Source organism: Candoia aspera, chromosome 7 (genome assembly GCF_035149785.1).
Source record: "Candoia aspera isolate rCanAsp1 chromosome 7, rCanAsp1.hap2, whole genome shotgun sequence".
In the NCBI taxonomy this organism is placed as follows: domain Eukaryota; kingdom Metazoa; phylum Chordata; class Lepidosauria; order Squamata; family Boidae; genus Candoia; species Candoia aspera.
Window position 1 is genome coordinate 31,274,511 of NC_086159.1, and position 21,701 is coordinate 31,296,211.

General features: G+C 37.8%; 2 protein-coding genes across 3 annotated transcripts; one reads left to right on the forward strand and one right to left on the reverse strand.

Moving 5' to 3' along the window:
• The first annotated feature begins 539 nt into the window (after positions 1 to 539).
• XRCC6 (X-ray repair cross complementing 6) lies at positions 540 to 15,008 on the forward strand. Of its 2 annotated transcripts, none has more exons than XM_063308307.1 (12): positions 540 to 831; positions 1,700 to 1,812; positions 2,300 to 2,438; positions 3,494 to 3,748; positions 5,357 to 5,540; positions 5,763 to 5,949; positions 7,477 to 7,645; positions 8,899 to 9,060; positions 10,443 to 10,572; positions 11,600 to 11,700; positions 12,470 to 12,583; positions 14,585 to 15,008. In XM_063308307.1, exons 1-12 carry the CDS (start codon positions 753 to 755, stop codon positions 14,782 to 14,784), a joined length of 1,833 nt encoding a protein of 610 aa, XP_063164377.1. In that variant the 5' UTR covers positions 540 to 752; the 3' UTR covers positions 14,785 to 15,008. The 2 variants fall into 2 exon arrangements, with proteins under 2 accessions (XP_063164377.1, XP_063164376.1); XM_063308306.1 differs by having other exon boundaries at positions 542 to 831; positions 14,582 to 15,008.
• Positions 15,009 to 16,139: 1,131 nt separating this feature from the next.
• SNU13 (small nuclear ribonucleoprotein 13) lies at positions 16,140 to 21,190 on the reverse strand. The gene is made up of 3 exons (XM_063308480.1): positions 21,060 to 21,190; positions 18,596 to 18,716; positions 16,140 to 17,593 (listed from the first exon to the last, which is right to left on the reverse strand). Exons 1-3 carry the CDS (start codon positions 21,060 to 21,062, stop codon positions 17,331 to 17,333), a joined length of 387 nt encoding a protein of 128 aa, XP_063164550.1. The 5' UTR covers positions 21,063 to 21,190; the 3' UTR covers positions 16,140 to 17,330.
• Between the last annotated feature and the right edge of the window lie 511 nt (positions 21,191 to 21,701).

Below are 21,701 nucleotides of genomic sequence, written 5' to 3' on the forward strand. Positions count from 1 at the left end.
CACCTGTTTATGACATGATCCAAGAGCCTGGGAAGCTATACAGATAAGCTAGTGCTTAAAAACAATCCTGGGGTTTTCTCTTCTCTCCCCTTCCCTTTTCAAGCAAGAGTGCAAGACAAGCAGGTTAAACATAGCTCAAAATGAACTCTATAAACTTTTATAATTTTCTTAATATGAAGGAGAAATTAAAAAATGTCACTTAAACTCCTCGAAATACAATGGTCTTCTGCATTGCCACTACACTGTCTGTCCCTCAAACATTTTAACAGATTATTTCCCATAGTATACGGAATAAATTTTGTTTAATTCGTGGTTTGGCAAATTTATTAATCTCTTTGGTGCAGTGGTCTGAGGGCCCCTTTCCAAAAGTGAAGTGAGTAGAGGTAACCAAAATGTTGTTGAACTGTGGCTATTTTATTGTTGTTGCTGTTTATTTAACTTTATTTTTCAGTGGCCTGATACATGACTATTATGTCACCTATTTCTATTCCCCACATAATGTGTTTAGCAAATTGTGCAGTGTGTTGCTCTTTAGTGAAACAATAATGATATGATGGATAAACTTAGACTGGGAGAGTCAGTTTCTATAGTTGAAGCCAAAGTAGAATGTATCAACAATGTCTTCAAGTTTGTGTCTGTGGAAAGACTTCTTATGGAAACTAGTCTGAATATGGGAACAGCTTTCCCATTTCTCCTTTCTTATAAGCTGTTATTTATCTATTTCATTCATTCTTTGTAGCAACAGGGAAACCATGTCAAACTGGATATCATATTACAGAAATGAGGGAGAGGAGGAGGAGGAAGAGGAAGCAGCAGCAGCTGAAACCATTGGTAAGACTCAGTTTCAGGGCATGCATATGCTGTTAATTTGCCAGATGTAAATGCTGGGTTGAGGGCAATTTAATTTGCAACTAGGTTATACTGGTATTGGGGACCAGGAGTCTATTTATGTGAAATGTGGTTAAGGCAATGGGCTAGAAACCAGGAGACTGAGAGTTCTAGTCCCGCCTTAGGCATGAAAGCCAGCTGGGTGACCTTGGGCCAGTCCCTCTTGCTCAGCCCAACTCACCTCACAGGGTTGTTGTTGCGGAGAAAACAGGAGGAAGAAGGAGTATTAGGTATGTTCCCTGCCTTGAGTTATTTATAAAAATAATAAAGGTGGGATAGAAAATAATAAACAAACAAACATTTTGCCACTTTTATGTGAAAGCTGGTGCAGTATCCTGAAAAACCTAAAACATATGATGGCACATGCTGGATAAAACAAAAGGCTTTTCCGCAGTAGCTATCCTAATGCCTATAGGAAGCACACAAGCATGATGTGAATTCAAAATTTTAGGCTTTCCTCAATACAGCTATAGATGTGACACAAGGGTGCCTGGTAATTTTTTACCTACTATAGCTCTTGCTTTTTGCAAAACTCAAAAAATCAGAGCAAATAGAACAGGCTGCTTTAAACTGCTTTTAAATAAAAATAATGCTGTTATTGTCTTATGATGAGTTGCAGCATGGGCAAACTGTAGAGCTAAATCAAAAACAAAAAGCTATATTAAATTACTTTGCTGCATATGAATGTACACCCTTTGTCTCAGAATCACTGTCTGATGATTATGTGAGAGTTATAATTAAAGAATATAAAATAGTTGGACTGGATAAATGGGGTGACATACATTAAATGCAATATTTTCTACCTCTGTAGGAGAATATAAATATGGAGGTCAAGACACTTTGCTTTTCTTAGTGGATGGCTCAAGAGCCATGTTTGATTCCTTTGATGATAGTAATTTGACCCCTTTTGATATGACAATTCAGGTAAGATGATTTTTTTATTTTCACATCTGGAAGTTTGAAAGATTCTGAAATGTTTTGGAGTGGTAGCATTATAACATGGGGTAATAAAAAAATCCTTTATTGTGAAGGCAGAAAAGAGGCTGCAATCCAGTATTTCCTTAAATTCTTGGTTAGGGTATTATTCAGAGATAGAGCACATGCTCTGTATGGAAAAGGTCCTTGATTCAGACTCTGATATCTCTGAGGAGCATTCCTGTTGAAACCCTAAGGACCAGAGATGTGGAAACCTGTTCACTGATCTGAGGTAGATGGAGCAGTGGCTCCACGTACAAGTTACCTCCCTAATAAGATTTATTCAGCTATAAATGTCTTAAAAATCAAGTGTCAGAAATTGTGGCTGTACTTAGAAGTATTTATAGAGTATTATAAGCCCACCTCCATCAAAAAGATGATTAGATGTACTTATGTTAAATTCCCCCACCCCAGCTGATTTGTATTTTCTTATTAGTGCATTCAGAATGTATACAAAAACAAGATCATCAGCCATGAGAGAGACCTTGTTGGTGTTGTGTTTTATGGAACTGAGCAACATAAAAATTCAATGGATTCTAAACACACATATGTTCTACAGGAGTTGTACAATCCAGGTAAAGAAGGAATTATATGGAGTGTATCTATGATGAAAGAGTCCAGAGATACATAGTGCAGGAGTTCTCAAACCGTGAGTGAGGACATATGGGGGACCATAAGCAACGTAGAGGGAGAGTCACATTAAAAAAAAAAAAAACCTGATGAAAGTGGGAACACTGTCAAAACTCACTCTGGGCTTTGCTCATCATTTTGCCTGCAAAATCCTGCAGTGGGCAATTGCTGTGATGTAATTCAGAGTGTGAGAAGCTCTGTGATACATAAATTAAGAGTTGACTATTAAAAATTATTGCTATATTTATTATTTGGCTAACCCTAATACCAATAAAATAATTATGTTTATTCATGGGGGGTGGGTTCACACAAATTCATTTATCACATGGGGGGGTTGTATGGTAATGCAAAGTTTGAGAACCACTGATCTAGGGAATTGAGGGATCATGCTGAGAGAGTGCTCATCAGTGGTTCTCCACCAGAGTGCCATAAGGCTTGGTTCTGGGTCCTGTATTCCTTAAAATTTTCTGTTAATGATTTGTATAAAAAAGTGAGAGAATGCTTATCAGATGACACAAAACTGGATGGGATAGCTGACAGAAATGCAATTCAAAACATTCTTGATAGGTTAAAGAAGAAGGCTGACAACCAAGTTATACAATTTAATGTCAAAATTAATTAAAGCAACAGTTAGGCAAACAATGCAAATAACTAATGGGGTTACCCAGTTAGATAATGCTATTTTTTCCCCAAACTGCTATTCTCTAGTTAAAGCTCCTCCTTAAATTATTACATTAATCTGTAAATTTTAGTTTCAGACTTTTTCCTATTTTGAAACAAATTTATTTAGCAACTGAAAAAATAAGGTAATTATTGATGGTCCAACAATCCTGCTATGCTGAACAATATTATTTTTCTGAGTTGGAAATGAAACACAATGGGCAAACTGTTGAATGATTTGCAAATACCGGCCTATCATTTCTAGAGCAGTAGCGCTAACATTAACTCTTCCATTGCTTTGGTTTTGTGAGAACTGAGAATAATTTTTTTTACCCACTAGGGGCAAAGCGGGTATTAGAGCTGGCCAGCTATGAAGGAGAACAAGGAAAAGCCCTCTTCCAGAAGTCATTTGGCCATAGTGTTAACTACTCATTAGGTGAGGTCCTCTGGGTTTGTTCTAATCTCTTCAGTGGAGTCCATCTCAAGATGAGCCACAAGAGAATCATGCTGTTCACCAATGAAGATGACCCTCATGGTCAAGACAGTACTAAAGCCAAATTTGCTAGAACTAAAGCTGCTGACCTACGAGACACAGGTTAGTATTTCAAATTAAAGGTGAAGCATAATTTAGAATAAAAGTGATACCTCCTTTCAGAGAAGCAAACAATATTTCCTGAATCTCATCTTTATAAGGAGGCATGATTATTTGTTTCATATGTATTTCACCCTGCCTCCAATGATCTCAAGGTGGCATATGTTAATCTTAACCTGTTTTATTTTTACAACAAATCTGTGAGATAGGTTAGGCTGAGAGATTATCAGTGACTCAAAATAATTTAGCAAGACCTTCATGGTTGAATGAAAAGTTGAATGCATGTTGTTTAAGTCCTAGACTGACATTCTCATGAATAGATCACTTTGGTGGTGGACTAAATGTTGGTGATCAGGTTGATTTGAGTGCTTCTGTTTTCTACAGTCCAGAAATGTGAAGTGTTTCAATATGTCCTGGGTACTGCAGCAAAAGGGGGCTATACGAACTAACACCTGACTTCCTAAATGTATGGGAAACTACCAGGGAACTCCAGTTCTGTACACTAAACTTGAAAGTTGGAAAAAATATCTTGGAAGAAGACAGTGGCATACACAGTCCCTCCTTGTGGGGGGAGATGGGTGGTGTTAAAAGTTTAATAAATAAATAAATAAATAAATACACTTCCATATTGTTGCAAGAAAACTATATGGACATTAGTTGAGCTCAGCTCAGAGAAAACAACTATTTATTGTATGATTATCTGTGCTTGCCTGTTTCTGCTCTGTCTGTCATAATTTATGACTTCAGTCATAAATTGAGAGCAGGAGAGCTGTCACACATTTTCCATTCCTCCTCTTCTTGATTCCTCAATCTTTCCAAGAAAGAACAAAGGGAGAAATTTCTTCCCATATTTTCTTCTATTTCTTTCTAGTGCTTTCTGGGTGGGACAGAAATACAGATCGATGACATTGCAGAGATAATTCACTTTGCTGTCTTTATTTCTGTCTCAGTTTTATGCAGCTAGGAAGCAATTCAAAAAGAGAGCCAGGTAGAAGGTGTGAGGGTGAGAAGTCTGCACTTGCCTTCTGTGTGTTTTGCTTCCTTTAAGCCGTGCAAGAGGATATGGGGGATTTGGTAGCCGAATGTGCCATGTGGGCTTACTAGTACAAGACAAATGTATACGTTATACTCCTTGTTTCATGCTACTTCATAGTTTGGATCTCTTAACTTTGTAGGCATAGTAAAACTTTTTTACAAAATAAAAACTGCAAAGTAGAACATAAAACAAAATATTGCCCTGTTTGGGAATTCAGACAGCCCGTTCCATTCTTCCCCCCTCCTTTCCATCTCTTTCCCCAAACAGTCAATCAATTAAACTTTATATTTTTACTGACTATGCTTAGTCCTCATGAGGCTTTTATTTATGATTATGGTTGTTTCAATCAACGTATCTGCCTATCTTGCAATTTATGCTTTCTGCTGCCCTACCCTGCCCTCATTTGGGTGCTTTTTTAAAAAAATCTTATATTCTTCTTCAAATCTTGGAGGACTCTGTGCCCAATAAATGCTGTCTTGTGCAAACCTGGAGATTACCATAAGAAATGGAATGATGATGTCTATATTCTCATATAGGAAACAAGCTTTTTTTTCCCCACAATTCTGTGACTGCAGGTATTTACCTTGACTTAATGAACCTAAAGAAGCCTGGAGGGTTTGATATTTCCTTATTCTACAGAGATATCATTAATACAGCAGATGATGAGGACTTAGGAATCCAGTTTGATGAGTCTTGCAAATTGGAGGACCTTATGAAAAAAGTACGAGCAAAAGAAACAAGGAAGCGAATTTTAAGTAGGTGAGCATCAGGAAACATCCTTCTCTTGCAGGGTAATCTGGGATACTTTGGAGAAATCATGATAACAGAAATAGTACATAATATTAAATTGTGGAAAGTTTCTTTTACTGTGTTTTCAGATGAAAATCTTGTGATGTGCTTTTCATCTCTTTAAAATGGAAATTGAACTATTCTACTGTATAAGGTTTCAAAGACTTAAGTTTGTATTTGCTGCTTCTTTAGGCTGAATTTGTATTTGGGAAAAGATTTAACTCTTACTGTTGGCATTTTCAACTTAGTCCAGAAGGCTGTCAAGCAGCCTCCAGTGAAACTTTACAGAGAAACTAATGAGCCACTGAAAACAAAAACGCGAACCTTTAACCGAGAGACAGGTAGTTTGCTTCTTCCTAGTGACACCAAGAGGGCTCAGGTATGTACCTTGAAGTTTTTATACTAATTTTCAACTTTCTATTTTACATGTTAAAGAATTTTGAGGGGCAGTACATCATAATGTGTATAATGGTGTAGAAGCCATTATATCCCGACTTATGTACTTGGGCAGTTGCTTTTTTGCTCTAATGCCATTTAAAATTATTTTTGTACTGTTTTTCTTAACTTACCATTAGGTGTCTGGATGGATTCACAGAGATCAAGAATTCATGCCTTAGCATCTCTTGGATCATAGTGTACCAAATACTGGAATCTGTATTATGTATTTTCTCTAAGTTTTCTTTTTCTTCAAGCACAACTGTCATAAAACTGCTAGCAGTCAGGTAGCTTCTGTTGCTGAAAGTTAGGGCTACTATAGATCAGATTCTTAGGGCTAGTATAGGTCAGATCCTTAAGCCTTCTAAATGTTTGACAAGCATTAAACTACAAACTTAGTTTAATTGGGATTATTTTTATGCATGACTTGGGCAATATTTATTTTTGTTTGGGTATGTCTTAGTTGAAAATTGAAATGTGATATTTTATTGTTTGTTATTATTTCAATTCTGAGGCTGTCCAACTCTAAGTGACTCTGAGCAGCTTACAGGTAAAAATTAAAAGAAAACAAAATACATTAAGAGGAAAAAAGAAGACAGCTAATGGAACCATTACCCAAGAAAGCCAAACAGCCAATAACCAACTAACCAATTAAAAGGGCTTGATGCCCATTCTAGTCTAGGGCTTTAAATAAAATATGCAGTCTTCTATGTGTGGTTCTGAAGGCTGGGACAAAATAGGGATTCTTTTAGTATACTCTTGTTCCGCTGTCCACTAAGGCTATGGAAGCTTAAGAAATAATTAAGAAAAACGCTTTGGAGTATGCAGGAACATGAACATAGCACCTTTCTGCAGTGCTTCAGAGTAGCTGCATCTCTTCCTAGAATTCTGTGGCAGACACAGCTGCTTAAAGAAGTGCAGACAAGTGCTGTGCTTATACCTCTGTGTGTTCTGAAACAATTTTTGGAATGTAATCCAAGGTATAGAAAACCCAACTATCTGAGAGTATCCATACTTGATCTGGCTGTTGTTTTACCAGTGATACTGGTGCTCTCTCACAAAGGTTGTTGATAAATTGAAAGTATTTTTAAATTGTTATGTAACACTATGTTCCCATGTTAGAATTCTTTGGAGAAAATGTAGAATATAAATGAACTTAAATAAAGAACATAAAAATCTGGTAGCAATAAATGTATGTATTTTGTTGAAAATGAGCCCTAATCCCATTCTGAGCTTAAAGCTAGAGAGAAAATTGCAGTGTGATTTGGATGAGCTTGTATACTTCAGGAGTAGACTATGAACTCAGGGATAATATCTGTCCTTCTCTTCATTTCTTACACAGTCAGTATAGAATTTGATTTATGTGCTGCTGACTAGTTATGCAGAATCTTATAGGCTTCTTTATTTGCAGCTCTGGCCATTTTTGCTACAATTTTTACAGCAACTGATTTTTCCTCATTTCCTTTCTTAGACTTATGGGAATCGTCAGATTGTGCTGGAGAAAGAAGAGACGGAAGAAATAAAAAGATTTGATTCACCGGGCTTGTATCTAATTGGGTTTAAACCCTTGGTAATGCTGAAACAATATCACTATATCAAGCCTGCACAGTTCATCTATCCTGATGAGTTCTTAATGAATGGTAAGTATAATTGAAAATTATAGTCTGTCTTTTATCCTTAGAGTGAACAAGTTCCAGTATACACCAGCAGCAATAATACCAACGACAATGGAATTCCTGAATGAGGTTTATTTTCTAGGCATAATTGATAGGCTTCAGAAAAGAATCCAGAATAAATGTCATTAGCAAATCAGTGTTTTTAATTTTATTTATTTCCAGTATTACATGCTAAATCAAGTCAGTTTATAAGATTAACATGTAACATAATAAAACCAAGAAACCTCCCATGTTAATAGCAGTCATAAACAAAATTAGTCAAATAACAGTGACGATTGAGTGACGTGCAACACAGGTATCAGGCTTGGCAGAGCATCCAATCTCAATAGCTTCTGAAAAATAAAATGGGGCCATCTAAATGCTGGGATGCAGCTTGTTCCATAGGATTGGATTGATGCAGTGATGGAAAACCCTTACTCCTAAGCCAGTGAGTCCAATCCCCTCCTCCCCACCTTCCTGTTGTGGACCTACTCCTTTGGAGAGAGTGCCATCCCCGCTTGGCCAGCAGGAGGGCACCCAACTATCATGTAGTCGCTGAACAAACAGCCACTCAGTCTTGCTTGATTCATACTCAAGTGTTTTGTCTCATCTTGACCCTTATAGCTTTTAGACACTGGGTAAAGTCCTCCAGAACATCTCTCCTCTTAGGCACCAAGTACAGATGTATAGCTGTGTATCATCACCTTACTGATCATAAATTACTCTGAATCCATGGATGACCTCCCCCACTAGCTTCATGTAAATGTTAAATAGAATGGGGGAGAGTGCTGAGTGCTGTGACACCCCATACAAAAAGTGTTTAATTTCTTATCCCTATAACTGTTGAGTGATTCTGCCCAGAGAGGAAGGAGTGGAACCACTGTAATACAGTGTCCCAACTCTTAACCATCAGGTAGACCAGAAGGATAACATGATCGATAGCATCCAAGAGATCTAACAGGATGAAGAGAACTGCACTCTCACCATCCAGATGCTGATGTAGCTCATCAGAAGGCAGGTTTGATATTGGTGGTGAAGATCCATATGATGAGATTTGCAAGAAGAAATGTGGGAAAAGACTACAGACATACACATGTAAAAAAGAGTCCCAGGTCAAATAAAAAAACAAAAGTAGTTTTCACACATGCATGTTGGGGAAAACTTGTTAGAACATCTTGATTATTGAAGAGTCCCAAAGCATCAGAAGAATTTAACCAAAAATGGACTTCTGCTTACAGGAAGTACTACTCTGTTTAATGCTTTGTTAACAAAGTGTATGGAGAAAGGAGTGATGGCCATATGTAGATGCACCCCTCGTCAAAACAGCCCTCCCAGGTTTATAGCCCTGGTCCCTCAAGAAGAAGAGCTGGATGAGCAGAATGTACAAATAGTCCCTGCAGGTAATTTAAATATTTGATATTTCTGTCTTGTGGTTGGCTAGAGGTGTTTCTCTGTTTGTAAAAGATATTTTGTTTATATCATTAGAAGCAGCATAGAGCAAGTATAATTTGGAAAGATATTTATTCCATCTTTAATAATACTAGAAAAAAAAGAAACCTTGTATCTTGTATCTTGTATGTGGTCTTTTGGCTGCTCCTACTAAATTCCTTAAAAGTATTAAGTCATTAAGTACTACCCTATCCAATACAATATCCAGTAGTTACAGGATAGTAAAATACTTGTGTGCAGGTAGTTCTACCTATGAGTTTCATCCCTTTTCTCTTCTTCTATTACTGATAAAAAGATTTGTATAACTTCAGAAGAATTAGGATCTTCTATTTAAGTTCCATATTTGGCATTATTTCTAATAATAACCAATGAATGTGAGTTATAAATAATTTGATAAAATTATTAAAAATTACATTATATATATATGTGTGTGTGTGTATTGACTTCTTTCACATAAAACAATGACATTTTTAATACATTTACATTGATTGAAATTTTGGAGTTTTTCTCCCAGTATTCCTCTAGATAAAGATCCTGGAGTTAGAAATAATGAATGTCATTTTGCTTTGCCTCACATCTCTTTCTAATGTCATATAGCATCACAGCATTTTGGAATCCAAAGATTATACCTGACTTGTTTTGTAAAGAAGTAATTTTTACTGAGTTGCATGCTTATCTTGTTTACTTTTGATCAGGAGAACTTTTTTTTTAACAAACAAGAGATAGAGATTCAAATTAAAGTTGTTTAAATGCTTCCTATTGTTTTTTATTTCTTAAAAATGAAACATACTATGTTATGTCCATTCATTGAACTTTGGCATGCTGACGCCATCTCTGATTATAATAAGCTGTGTATTTTATTAACAAAAATATTGTTCCTTGATTGCCTGTGGGATAAAATAAAATTTTCTGTCAATTCTTCACTACCTACTTCTGAGCTTATTGCTCCAACTATGAAGGGTGTTTAAATATATATCTCATTCTGAGTTATGTCTAATAAATTTAATTTAAACATGCAGTGAATTATTTCTGATCTGCCTCTTTTAATGATTTTCCACATTAACTATCTCTTCAAAAGCAATCACATTTATTGCCACTTGAACAGTTTCAGTTAATGAATTGATACTTTAATAATTCAAGCAGTTTAATAATTCAAGCATTCCCACATCAAATTTACTTCAAGAGGCAAAGTTTGTGATAAAGCCAGTTTAGATGAGTAGATTATTTGTCAAAATTCTGCATATTTGGAGCTTACATTGACAGAATAAATGTCAAATTGTGCTTTCAAATGACTTGGCTTCCTATTGTTCGCTTTTTCTTTCCTTCTGCTTAGGTTTTCATCTCATTTTTCTACCTTATGCTGATGACAAACGAAAAATTGACTTTACTGAGAAGGTCCCAGCTAATCAAGAACAAGTGAGCAAAATGAAGGAAATAATCCAGAAGCTTCGATTCAAGTACAGGTGAATACTGAGATAAAGAATTAAGGATATAAGCCCAGCAAACAGTAACTGGATAACCCTTCAAATTCTATCTGAACTTTCAGTGTCTCTTTTAGTGCCCTACTGTTGTATTGCCTGTGTAGTGTAGTAGAACTCAACTGTGGTGTTCATGGGGTGACTTTGAGCCAGTCAGTTTCTTTTACCTCATCAGATCTGAATGTGTTGTTGCTCTCTCAGTTTTAATGCAGGATGCAGAACTTAGTTTGGAGTGAACCTAGCTTTCCAAATAGGGCAACTTTTTGTGAATTCAATTTTAATTTGGTACTCATCCAATATATCTGAGATGAATATGTACAAATTTTATTCAGCAAATCCTTTTAGCACTATTACGATGTCCTACATTTGGATATAAAGCCAAATTTCTTCTCTAGAGAAGGAACAAATTTTAGCTTACAGTAAGACATTCATCCTAGACAGGGACAATATAAATTAAAAATATCGGTAGGAGCTGCATCAATTTTACAAAATTCTGACATAGAAAGCAGTTTAAGTTACCTTCACTAGGGATCTGTGTCTTGCTATAGATTCCAAGTGCATTTATCTATAGTTGTTGTATATGAGAATTGGGCGGTAAAGAAATGTGACAAATAAATAAATCACACAATTTTGTTATACTTAAAGTAGCCTTCAAGTTTTCATTAAACAACATTTCTTTTGGCAATGTTAACTGATGTATGTTGTTTGATAATGCAAGGAAAATCAAAGATTTTCTCTTGCAGAGCACCAAACATTGTGCAACTATGTGTTATGCTCTGCTTAGTGGTATTAGCAAAACATTCTGGTACTTCCTATAGAGCAAAGTTACTCCATTTTATTACAGACACACTTGCATTTCAAAACTGGATAATCTCCCACAGAAAGATATTATGCTTGAGGAAGAATTATTCTTCAGTGAAATAAGTCCAGGGTTTAATCTATCAATGTGTGTTTGAATCTCCATTTCTATATTATGATGACATTCTTGGCACTTTTTGTTGGATTTCAATAGAAGTGAGAGTTTTGAAAATCCAGTACTACAACAGCATTATATGAACTTGGAAGCACTGGCGCTGGACTTGATGGAGCCTGAAAAAGCTGAGGATCTGACAGGCAAGAATAATTTAGTATAATATAGCTTGCTTTTACTGTGGGCTTTGATGTGTCATAAACATTTAAGGATAGAAAAGCAATTGTTTTAGAACTGTGGTTTTTTTTTAAAGAAGTAGCAAAAACATTTGATAGAGTAATACATTATTTATACATACTTACCTGAAAGCTGAAAGTCAACTCTGAATGTGGGGATTGTTTTTAAGATGGAAACAATAAGATAGTAAGATAGAAGTAAGATAGAAATATATAAATAAAAATAGAGCTCACTTTTCAGTGTCTACATCAGTAATTTGGATCTTTTTAAAGAGCCTAGATTGCCAGTCCCAATCTATACTATGAGTTTTGAGACATGGTGAGAGCTTGTTTAGCAATTTTTCTTCATATTCCTGAATACAGAACATCAACTGATGTACAGTATTTAAGTTAGCCAAATATTCTTATCTTCTGTTTCCTATCTAGCTTCTAGTATTATCTTGTCATTTCTGATAATTAATGAAGGCTGAGGCAAAAAAAAAATTGAGTTATAACTCCTAGTTGTTTTCCTATTCTTTAAAGCAGTCTGATTTTCACTTTGTTTTAATGTCATTTTACAAATCAAAATATTTCAGTAATTAACAATACTTGGTATTTTTTCTTATGCAGTCACATTCTACAGGTCCGCTCATGAACTCTGTTGCTTTAAAGCTCAAAAATATATTGTGTATGTTGAATATCCATTATTTTTGTATTTTTAAATACCAGTTCTAAGGTAGTCTTCCTTACTTTCCAGTTCCCAAGGTTGAGCTAATGGATTGCCGACTGGGTAATCTTGCAGAGGAGTTCGAACAACTTGTTTATCCACCAGGCTATGATCCTGATGGGAAAGCTACAAAACGAAAACAAGGTGGGATGAAAGAATATAGAGAGAAGAAGAGAATTGTGTTCTTGAATTCATTTGTCCTTTTTAAAGTTGCCCACATTCTAATGTGGAATCCAAGTATACCTTTTTCCTCAGAATATAGGTACAGTAGGTTCCCGACCCAAGGTGCAGTTGGGAGAATAAGAATAGCAAGTATCAGGCACATATTTAACAGCCTACCTGCCATCTGATACTAATCTTGAATTAGAATATAGTTTGATGGTGCTGGTGAGTTGGGAACCAATTTTCTGAAAGAAATTTTATTTATTTATTTTTCAAATTTCTATCACTGCCCATCTCCCCCAAAAAGGGGGACTCTGGGAGGCTTACAATAAAATTGACAATTAAAACCATAAAACACATAAATTACAATACAAACAACCAATATAAATGGAAAATAAAATAGATATAAAATCCAAGTAGCAATAAGATCTCATTCAGTGGGGAGGGCTCTACGGTGCCAGCCACCCCCAGGAAGAACTACTGCCCTTCCCACCCCAGGTGAGGCAGCAGAACCAGGTCTTCTAATCCTTCCAGAAGGCTGAGAGCAAAGGGGTCTGCCTCACCTCCGGGGGCAGAATGTTCTAGAGGGCGGGCGCCACTGCAGAGAAGGCTTGCCTCCTGGACCCTGCCAAGTGGAATTCCCTTACCGATGGGATCCGTAGCATGCCCTTTCTGAATGACCGGATGGGACGGGTCAATGTTATGGGGAAATTGATTATTTATTTATTTATTTAATTTCTTTTCCATCCATCTCGTGTACAATGACTCTGGGCAACTTACAAATAGGAAAAATAGCAAATCACTAAAACAGTACCATATAAATACCTAAAAATATAAATACATATACAAAATATACAATATAAAATATAAAATTCCAGATGGGAAGATCTTAATCTTGGCACCCTCATGGGGCCAGCCACCCCCATGAATAACACTCCCCCCTCCCATCCCAGGCGGCATAACCAAGTTTTTACTCCCTTCTGAAAGGCTGGGAGAGTGGGGGCCTGTCTTACCCCCAGGGGTAGCTTGTTATATAATATTTATTTTATTTATTAAATTTCTCTGCTGCCCATCTCATACATGACAACTCTGGGCAGCTCACAAAGAATAAAAATAATATAAAAACATACAAAAACAAATATAAATATCAAATATAAGATATAAGATAAAAAATTCAAAATGGGAAATAAGAACCTATCCTGGCACCCTCATGGGGCCAGCAAGCCCCATGAAGAGCTGTCGCCCCTCCCATCCCAGGCCAGGTGGCACAACCATGTTTTTATTCCCTTTCAAAAGGCCGGGAGAGTGGGGGCCTGTCTTACCCCAGGGGGTAGCTTGTTTCAGAGGGCAGGTGCCACGGCAGAGAAGGCCCTCCTCCTGGACCCTCCCAATCGGCAATCCCTCATAGACAGGGTCCGTAACATGTCCTCTCTGCCTGACCGGGTGGGACGGGTTGATATAGCAGGGGTGAGGCAGTTCCTCAGGTAACCCTGAGGAAATTACAATGGATCAAAACATTTATGATACAGAGAGATTTAATTAAATGCAATTAGCTGTTTATTGCTTGTGACTAGCAGCTGTCTCAGTAGGTGGCATCTCCTGTCAGGGTTCAGAAGCTAAGGTCAAGCCCGTTTAGTACTTTAATTTATGTACTTAATTTATATGGCCACCCATCTCACAAAATTAAAGCAACAAATTGGAGACCTCCAGGGAATACTAGGGCTGTAGACTAGATTAGGAAGTTGAAAAAAATATCCTGGAATGAGGTAATGGCAAATCACTTTCATATTGCTGCTAAGAAAACTACATGAGCATGTCTGTGAAATCACCAACAGTTGAGCTTGGCTTGAAGGAGACTCTTTTTAAAGAGATCAGAATGTGAAGCTTTGTAGGATTTTGTGCCACGATGGGATGTATACATGAAACATTTCAATGATAGCAAATGAGTGGCAAAAAATTAAGTCCAAATTCTTTCTCCAGCAGGTAATGGTACTGAACAACCAGAAAAGAAAGCTAAGATAGAACTTTCTGAAGAGGAACTGAGGAATCACGTTCATAAAGGCACTTTGGGTAAACTTACTGTGCCAATTCTAAAGGAGGTATGCAGGATTTATAAGCTAACAGGAGGTGGAAAGAAGCAAGAACTTTTAGATGTAATAACTGCACACTTCAGTAAGCACTGAGTTTGGTGCAGACCCCCCAACTGTTTCAAACATTTTAATCCTAAATGTTGAGATTTTGAAGAGAGAAACTGGGTATAATATTTTCATAATCATTTGATAAAAGAGAGTGAGAATCAGGTTTTTCTTTGTGAAATTAATAGAAGAAAGCCCTTCTCTCTCCACATCTTGTTCTAGATTTGATTGTGCAACTTTCATGCATCTTTAATAAATGAGCTTGTTTTGCCTATCTTGGTCAGGTTTTTCTTTTTACTATTTCACATGTAACTTTACAATGTACAAAGCCCTGTTTAGGAAAAATAGCTTATTGCTGGAAGAATAGTACTGTATAAATTTGGGATTTTTTCCACGTGCCTTAACTATGTAGCAAACATGTCCTGGCAATCTTTTTTTTTTCAACCATGTTACTTCTTGTTCCCAGTCCACGAGACAAAAGTTAGTCATTCAGGTTTTATAGTGGTCTTTCCTCTTCAGCAGGCAACCTGTACTAGTTGCAAAGTATGTAAAACTTAATGCAATTTGTCTACTACTCTGTCAAAGACAGTAACCCAAAGGATGACCATGACCACCCACATGGGGGCCAGCATCCATTAGTCACTGTAGGGTGGTACTCTCCTTTGTGATCTAGAGCATTCTTAACTGCCATTTTCTCTTCATTTGATGGAACAGCTGATCGGCAGCTGGATGAGTTGCATTGTAATGTGGAAAAGCTGGTTTTCTCAAAACTTTTTTGGGAGGGAGAAATCTGACTCTCCTGTTTTAGGACACAGCTCATCCAGTTGCCAGTAAGTTGTTCACTGGACTGGTTGAAAAAGCACTATCCATGTGCAAAAAAGTTGGGATCTTGCAGAAAAGCATGATTTTAAAGAATTTTCACAAAACCATGTTCTTGCATGGCTATTCTATTTCAACTGAGTGGCTGAAGTTTACTTCTGATGTAGCTGGGGCAAACAGATCTAGATTGAAAAAAGTTTTCTGTATCTTTGCTACCATTTAGTGTCACCATGATTTTTGCAGCCCAGGCCTGGTGGCCCTAGGTATGTGGCATAGGCAGGGATTAGGTAGTCAGCTGAGTTTATCTTGCTGTGGCTTGGCAACAATACTGAACATGTCTTTTGGCGCATGGCTGAACCTAGCTAGAGATTAAAATGTTGGCAAAGCTCTGGTTCAAGTCTACCTTTGATGAAAGCTCACTGGCTGACTTTTGACAGTCATACCTTTTTAGTCTACTATCTCACTTAACTGTTACTGTGGGGGAAAAATGAGGGGAAAGGGATTCCTATGCATGCTGTCTTGAGATCCTGGAAGAAAGCTGCAATATATGTCTTACAAATTAATTATAAAAATAAAATGTAGAAAATACAGACAGTAATAATTTTATTAACAATGCCCAATCACCATAACAACTGTTGAGTGTGACAGGCATTTTTGCATAGGTGAGCAGATTAACACATGCAATGTCTTTATATAATCCTATTTATGCATCTGAAAAGTTTATGCCATACTAAATTTGTTTGCTGTCTTCCTCTTCTCTCTGGGCCAAAAAGAAAAAGCAGAAATAATCAACATTCACAATGCTCCATAATGTTTAAAAGCCTTGCTGTTAAAACAGTGCCAACAGCTTGCTGTCATCTCATCCTTATGCAGCTGCAGTGGTAGGCTAGAGGGAAGGCCAACATCCCAACACATCTAACTTTCTAGGAAGGAGCACTGACTTGGTAAAAGTTGGAAGAGAATGCCTACCAGGATCAGTGCTTTAGCTCAGTTTCAGATAAGACACTAGACATGTTACTCATTTATTGTAATTTATTTCTGAAAAAGTTAAAGCCTCTAGCTATAGCAACAAGGAGCAAAAAAAAAAAAGTTTCTTACAATGCTATCGTATCAAACTGTATCAGGTTAGGGAGGAAGTCTTGATTTTTTTCTAGGCTAGCTCTATTCGTTTTGCATCAGAAGGATGTAAAAGCAGGGATAGGCAACCTAATACCCTTCCAAGCAGAGGTGAGCAATGCACAGTCCCCATTTGGCCCCAAGAATCCTGAGGTCATGCCACTGAAATTCACTGGTAAACTTGCCAAATTCTGGTAGGGCAATTTCAGCCCATTTTCTGAACATTTGGGTGGTTTTAGGATAGAAATCTGGGCAGGTTATCTCTGGGAAGCCTCTAATTTCCACCCTTAAATCCATCAAAAAGCAAGGTGAAAACTTTTGACCATGCTGTAGGGTTTCCAGATAGCCCACTCCCTAAAGCCAGCAGGCTGCTCACCAAATTCAGAGGTTTGGGATTAGAACTGTTTTTCTAACTAAAGCTCCCACAAATCTTTACCTCTTGCCTGGCAACTGCAAGTTATTGCCCTAAATATTTAGAAGGCATAAATTTGCCTCCTTTTGACTTAAAAGAATGAGCAAGCAATCTCTAGTTAAAGGCCTAAACAGAAATAATCTGCTGGATTTAAAAACCTATTAAAAGAAAATACTGTACAAACAACAGCTGTTGAACAAAATATTCATATAAAGTCTTGTGTTTTTTTTAGTTACTTTTATCAGATTTAGACCAATAGTCTTTCAATAGCTTGTTGAACAGACTGAATTTGAGGCTTCAGTTGTGAGCCTTCTTTGATAGTAATGGAACAGGCAATAACAGGCCGAGAAACACCACATGCCCGTCCTAAGGCTTGCTTGGAGCGCACAAACACATAGGGCACGTTCTTGTCTTCACAAAGTAGTGGGAGATGAAGGATAATCTCAAGGGGTTCAGCATCTGCGGCCATCACAATGAATTCTGCAATTCCTCTGTTCAAAGTTTTAGTGGCTGTGGAAAAGGAAATCAATACAATTACTATCAGATACTCGTTAAATTCAAGAGCAGGCTCCTCTGCTGGCACTGCAAGAGGATAGAGAGCATCTTGGTACATGCAGTCTTATTATATCCTTCACTGCACTCTTTTGCTTCAAGATTTGTGTTCATCTTAAATACACTATTTAACTACATTTTCACATTGTGGGATTTCTATGTTGGATACTAAAGTGGTTGTATCACTGATGAAAGTAATAGCTACCTCCTGTAAATCAATGGATTGAAGATCTGACTGCATCTCTTTCTGAAGGCTTCAACATATGAGTACAAGTTCACAACTGGATACATCGCAAGTTAAATGCCTTTCTGGAGCTGACCTACCTTAGGAAGGGTGGAATACAGTATATTATGCAGCATTCCAAATGTTCCCCACGTTGGGGTTTCTTTAACAATGAAAGCAAACACTGATATTACTGTGAAAGCTCTTCCTGTCTTCAAGTTTATTTTATTTATTCATTTTATTTTTAAATATATTTTCAGTGCTTCTGTCTGATGCCAATTATTTCTGTTCAGCACATTTGAGGGAATGAGTTTAGAGTACTAGTAATAAGATCTAAGAACCACTAAGAACAGGAGAATCAGAAATTAATGTTTTAGGATATATTTAGTTAAATGTCAGGGTTGACTCCTTGTAATTGTATGGACACATCATCATCTCAATCTGCCTCTGGTAATAACTTGTAGAGCTGTCCCTCTTCTTCTATTTCTCTTAAGTTTACTAAGCACAATACCTTATCTAATCCATTCATCCTAGTCGGCTTTTATATGATTCAGGACTAATAGGTTCTTGCAATCTGCTGAGTTCTTAGGACTATCTCCAAATGTGCTGAGTTCTGAATTAAGTTTCTCTTGCCCTTGGGCAAAGTATTTAAAATGTTATCTACAGGAGACAAGCCACCCCCCAAACATGCATATTATAAGAATAATATTTTGATTAAAAGTTCAATCAGATTTCACCTTCGTTGGCTCCTTTGCGTAATTGTTTGTAGTTACAAGACTGCTGTACAAGATCCAGTAGTGTCTTGGTGAGCTGAGCATCAGCAAGCGGATAAGCTTTAGGATTTACTTCTGCCTCATTCTGTAGAAAGATATCAGAAACTGAGCTACAGAAAACAGTATTTCTTTCTCAACTGCCTATCTAACTATCTTAAGGAACATATCTGCATCAGGTGAAGTAATCATCTTTCCATTACCAGAACTATAGTATTTGCTAATTCCCTTTCATTAATGGTTCAAAAGTCACTTTAAAAAAACCTTCTTCCCATTTTGTTTTACTATAACATATTCAAAGAGCAGGTGGAGACAGTGGCCAGGAGTGCTTTTGTAGAGTTTCAGTTGATATGCCAATTGCAGCCTTACCTGGAACAGGATGACCTAAAAATAGTCACTCATGCTTGTCATCTCTAGATTTAGACTACTGTAATTCATTGATTCTCCGATAGCCGGCTCAGGTCAACTCAGCCTTCCATCCTTCTGAGGTCGGTAAAATGAGTACCCAGCTTACTGAGGAAGGTGACGACTGGGGAAGGCAATGGCAAACCACCTCAATATAGTCTGCCAAGGAAACATTGCAAAAGTGATGTCCCTTCAAAGGGTCAGACATGACTCGTTGCTTGCACAGGGGACTTTTCACCTTTCACAATTCACTGAACCACAGGGTTTTCATTGGCACGTTTTCAGGACTAGATTGCCAGGCCTTGCTCCCTAGTCTGTTCTTTGTCTGGAAGCTCTGCTGAAACCTGTCAACCATGGGTGACCCTTTTGGTAGTAGAACTACTGGTGGCATAGCTTGCAGCATCATAGCAACATGCAAGCCACCACAGTACCACAGGTGAAGATTATTGAAAATACCATGGACTGCCAGAAGAACAAACAAATCAGTTTTAGAAGAAATACAACCAGAACGTTCCCTAGAGGTGAAGATAGCTAGGCTTAGAATCTTATACTTTGGGCACATCATCAGGAAAGACCAATCACTTGAAAAGGACATCATGTTTGGTAAAGTTGAGGTCCAGCGGAAAAGAGGAAGACCTTCAACGCATGGATTGATCCAATTACTGGAACAATGGATGCAAACATTGGAACAGTCAGGTATATGGTGCAAGACCGAAGAGCATTTTGTTCTGTTATACACAGGGTCACCATGAGTTGTAAACGACTCGACAGCAACTAACAACAACAACAACAACATCACATTCACTGAATGTGGGATGCCCTTGAAGACCTCCCAGAAACTTTAGCTAGTTCAGAATGATACTGGTCAGTGGTCAGTCATGATAGTGTAATGTTACACCTCTACTGCAGGAGCTGTACTTATTACCAAAATGCTTCCATATGCAATACAAGGTGCCAGTCACAACCTACAAAGTCCTACATAACTTCAGGCCTTAGGGACCACCTTTTCCCAGCAGTTTCTCCCCATTCTACCTGAATAACAGGAAGCACCTGCTAAGAGTCCCTACCCACCAGGAGATACGGGGGGGGGGGGGGAGGGCAGCAGCAGGCATTCTCCATCGCAGTTCCACTCCTTTGGAACAGCTTACCACCTGAGTGGGGCAGGGATTGCCCCCATCCTCATGGCCTTCCAAAAGCAGGGGAAAACGTGGCTCTTCCAGAGATCTTCAAGGATTAATTTTACTGGGGGCACCATATTTAATAAATTTAATATATTACTTTTAACAAACATTTAAATCAAGCCCTAACTGGATTGCTATTTTAATTAATACTATATTGACTTGCATTTTATATGCAAGTTCTGCAAGCTGCTTAGAGTCCTTTTGGTTTCAAGCAGTAGACAAAGGTCATACATACTTAATAAATACTACTAAAAATGTACTAGCTCCCATTCCTGAGTGCCGAATTTGAACTAGCATCTACAGATAGACAAAAACAAAAAGGCTGTTCTGGACTGAAAGGGGCTGAATTTAAATATTTACACAGCCATGAAACAAACTGGTTTACCTGGGTCCTGCTACAAATACTTGGGTATTCCCAGAGAAAGTTGTTATGAGAACAAAGTAGGTCAGCCTCTTTATGCATTTCATATTCAGTATCACAAGGACGGGATAAAAATAAAAGAAATCCATGGCAAAAGCACAGATGATGATACTCGTGGCATGAGATTTAATAGTCCAACCTCACCATCATAGTAAAAATAGTCTAGGGTTATTCCAATGAATACAGCAATTAAACAGTAACAGAGGAAGATGCTGGATACGGCACGCAAGTTTTGCTTAGCACGTGCCTTCATTGGCACCTGCCTGTATGGAAACGGCGGCGAAGCAAGACTGGGTAAGCCTCCTCCGCGTGGTCTCCGGGGCTTGCGCTCTCCCTCACGCTGCGGAAGTGCCATCAATTTCGGCATTTTCACTGACGACTAGTGCCTTCGCTTTCCGCAACGCCTGGACTTGGCCCCACTCACCATTTCTGTTAAATAGAAGGTTCACTCAGACGCTCTACCCTGGATCCCCTCGGCCAGAAGGCTTCACAGAGGAAAAATGTGGAAATGCGCGGACACACAAGATAGACGCGCTCCTGGAAGTGACGTTCGAGCGGGCGCCCGCAGGAAATACCCTGCAGATCTTAAAGATTTCTTGGCTCCCGGAAGTGCGACCTCTACCTTTGGCTGATCATTAAAGAAAACTTCTGTAGAGAAATAGCTTGGACGTAAAATAGCAATCCTGTTCAGCTTTCCTCACGGTTACGTTTACCAAATCCAATGGGCCGTGTTTCCATGTTCACTCATAATCAGTTATTTATACACAACTACGTTGTTAATTACATTTACAGGTATATAATTTGACTGACATAGTATCAGCAGCAATAGAAATATTATGCCTTTTTTTATAGGTTAAAGGTGATGCACTTAGCAGTTCTTCCCTGCTGAAGTAGGCTGAATTTAAAAAGAAATTCCGTGGTGAATGGGGACTTGAACAGAGTTTCTGTAGCCTAAATTGGAGAGATTTTTTTTATCCTGCTTTTATTATTATTTATAAATAACTCAAGGCAGGGAACATATCTAATACTCTTTCCTCCTCCTCCTCACAACAACCCTGTAAGGTGA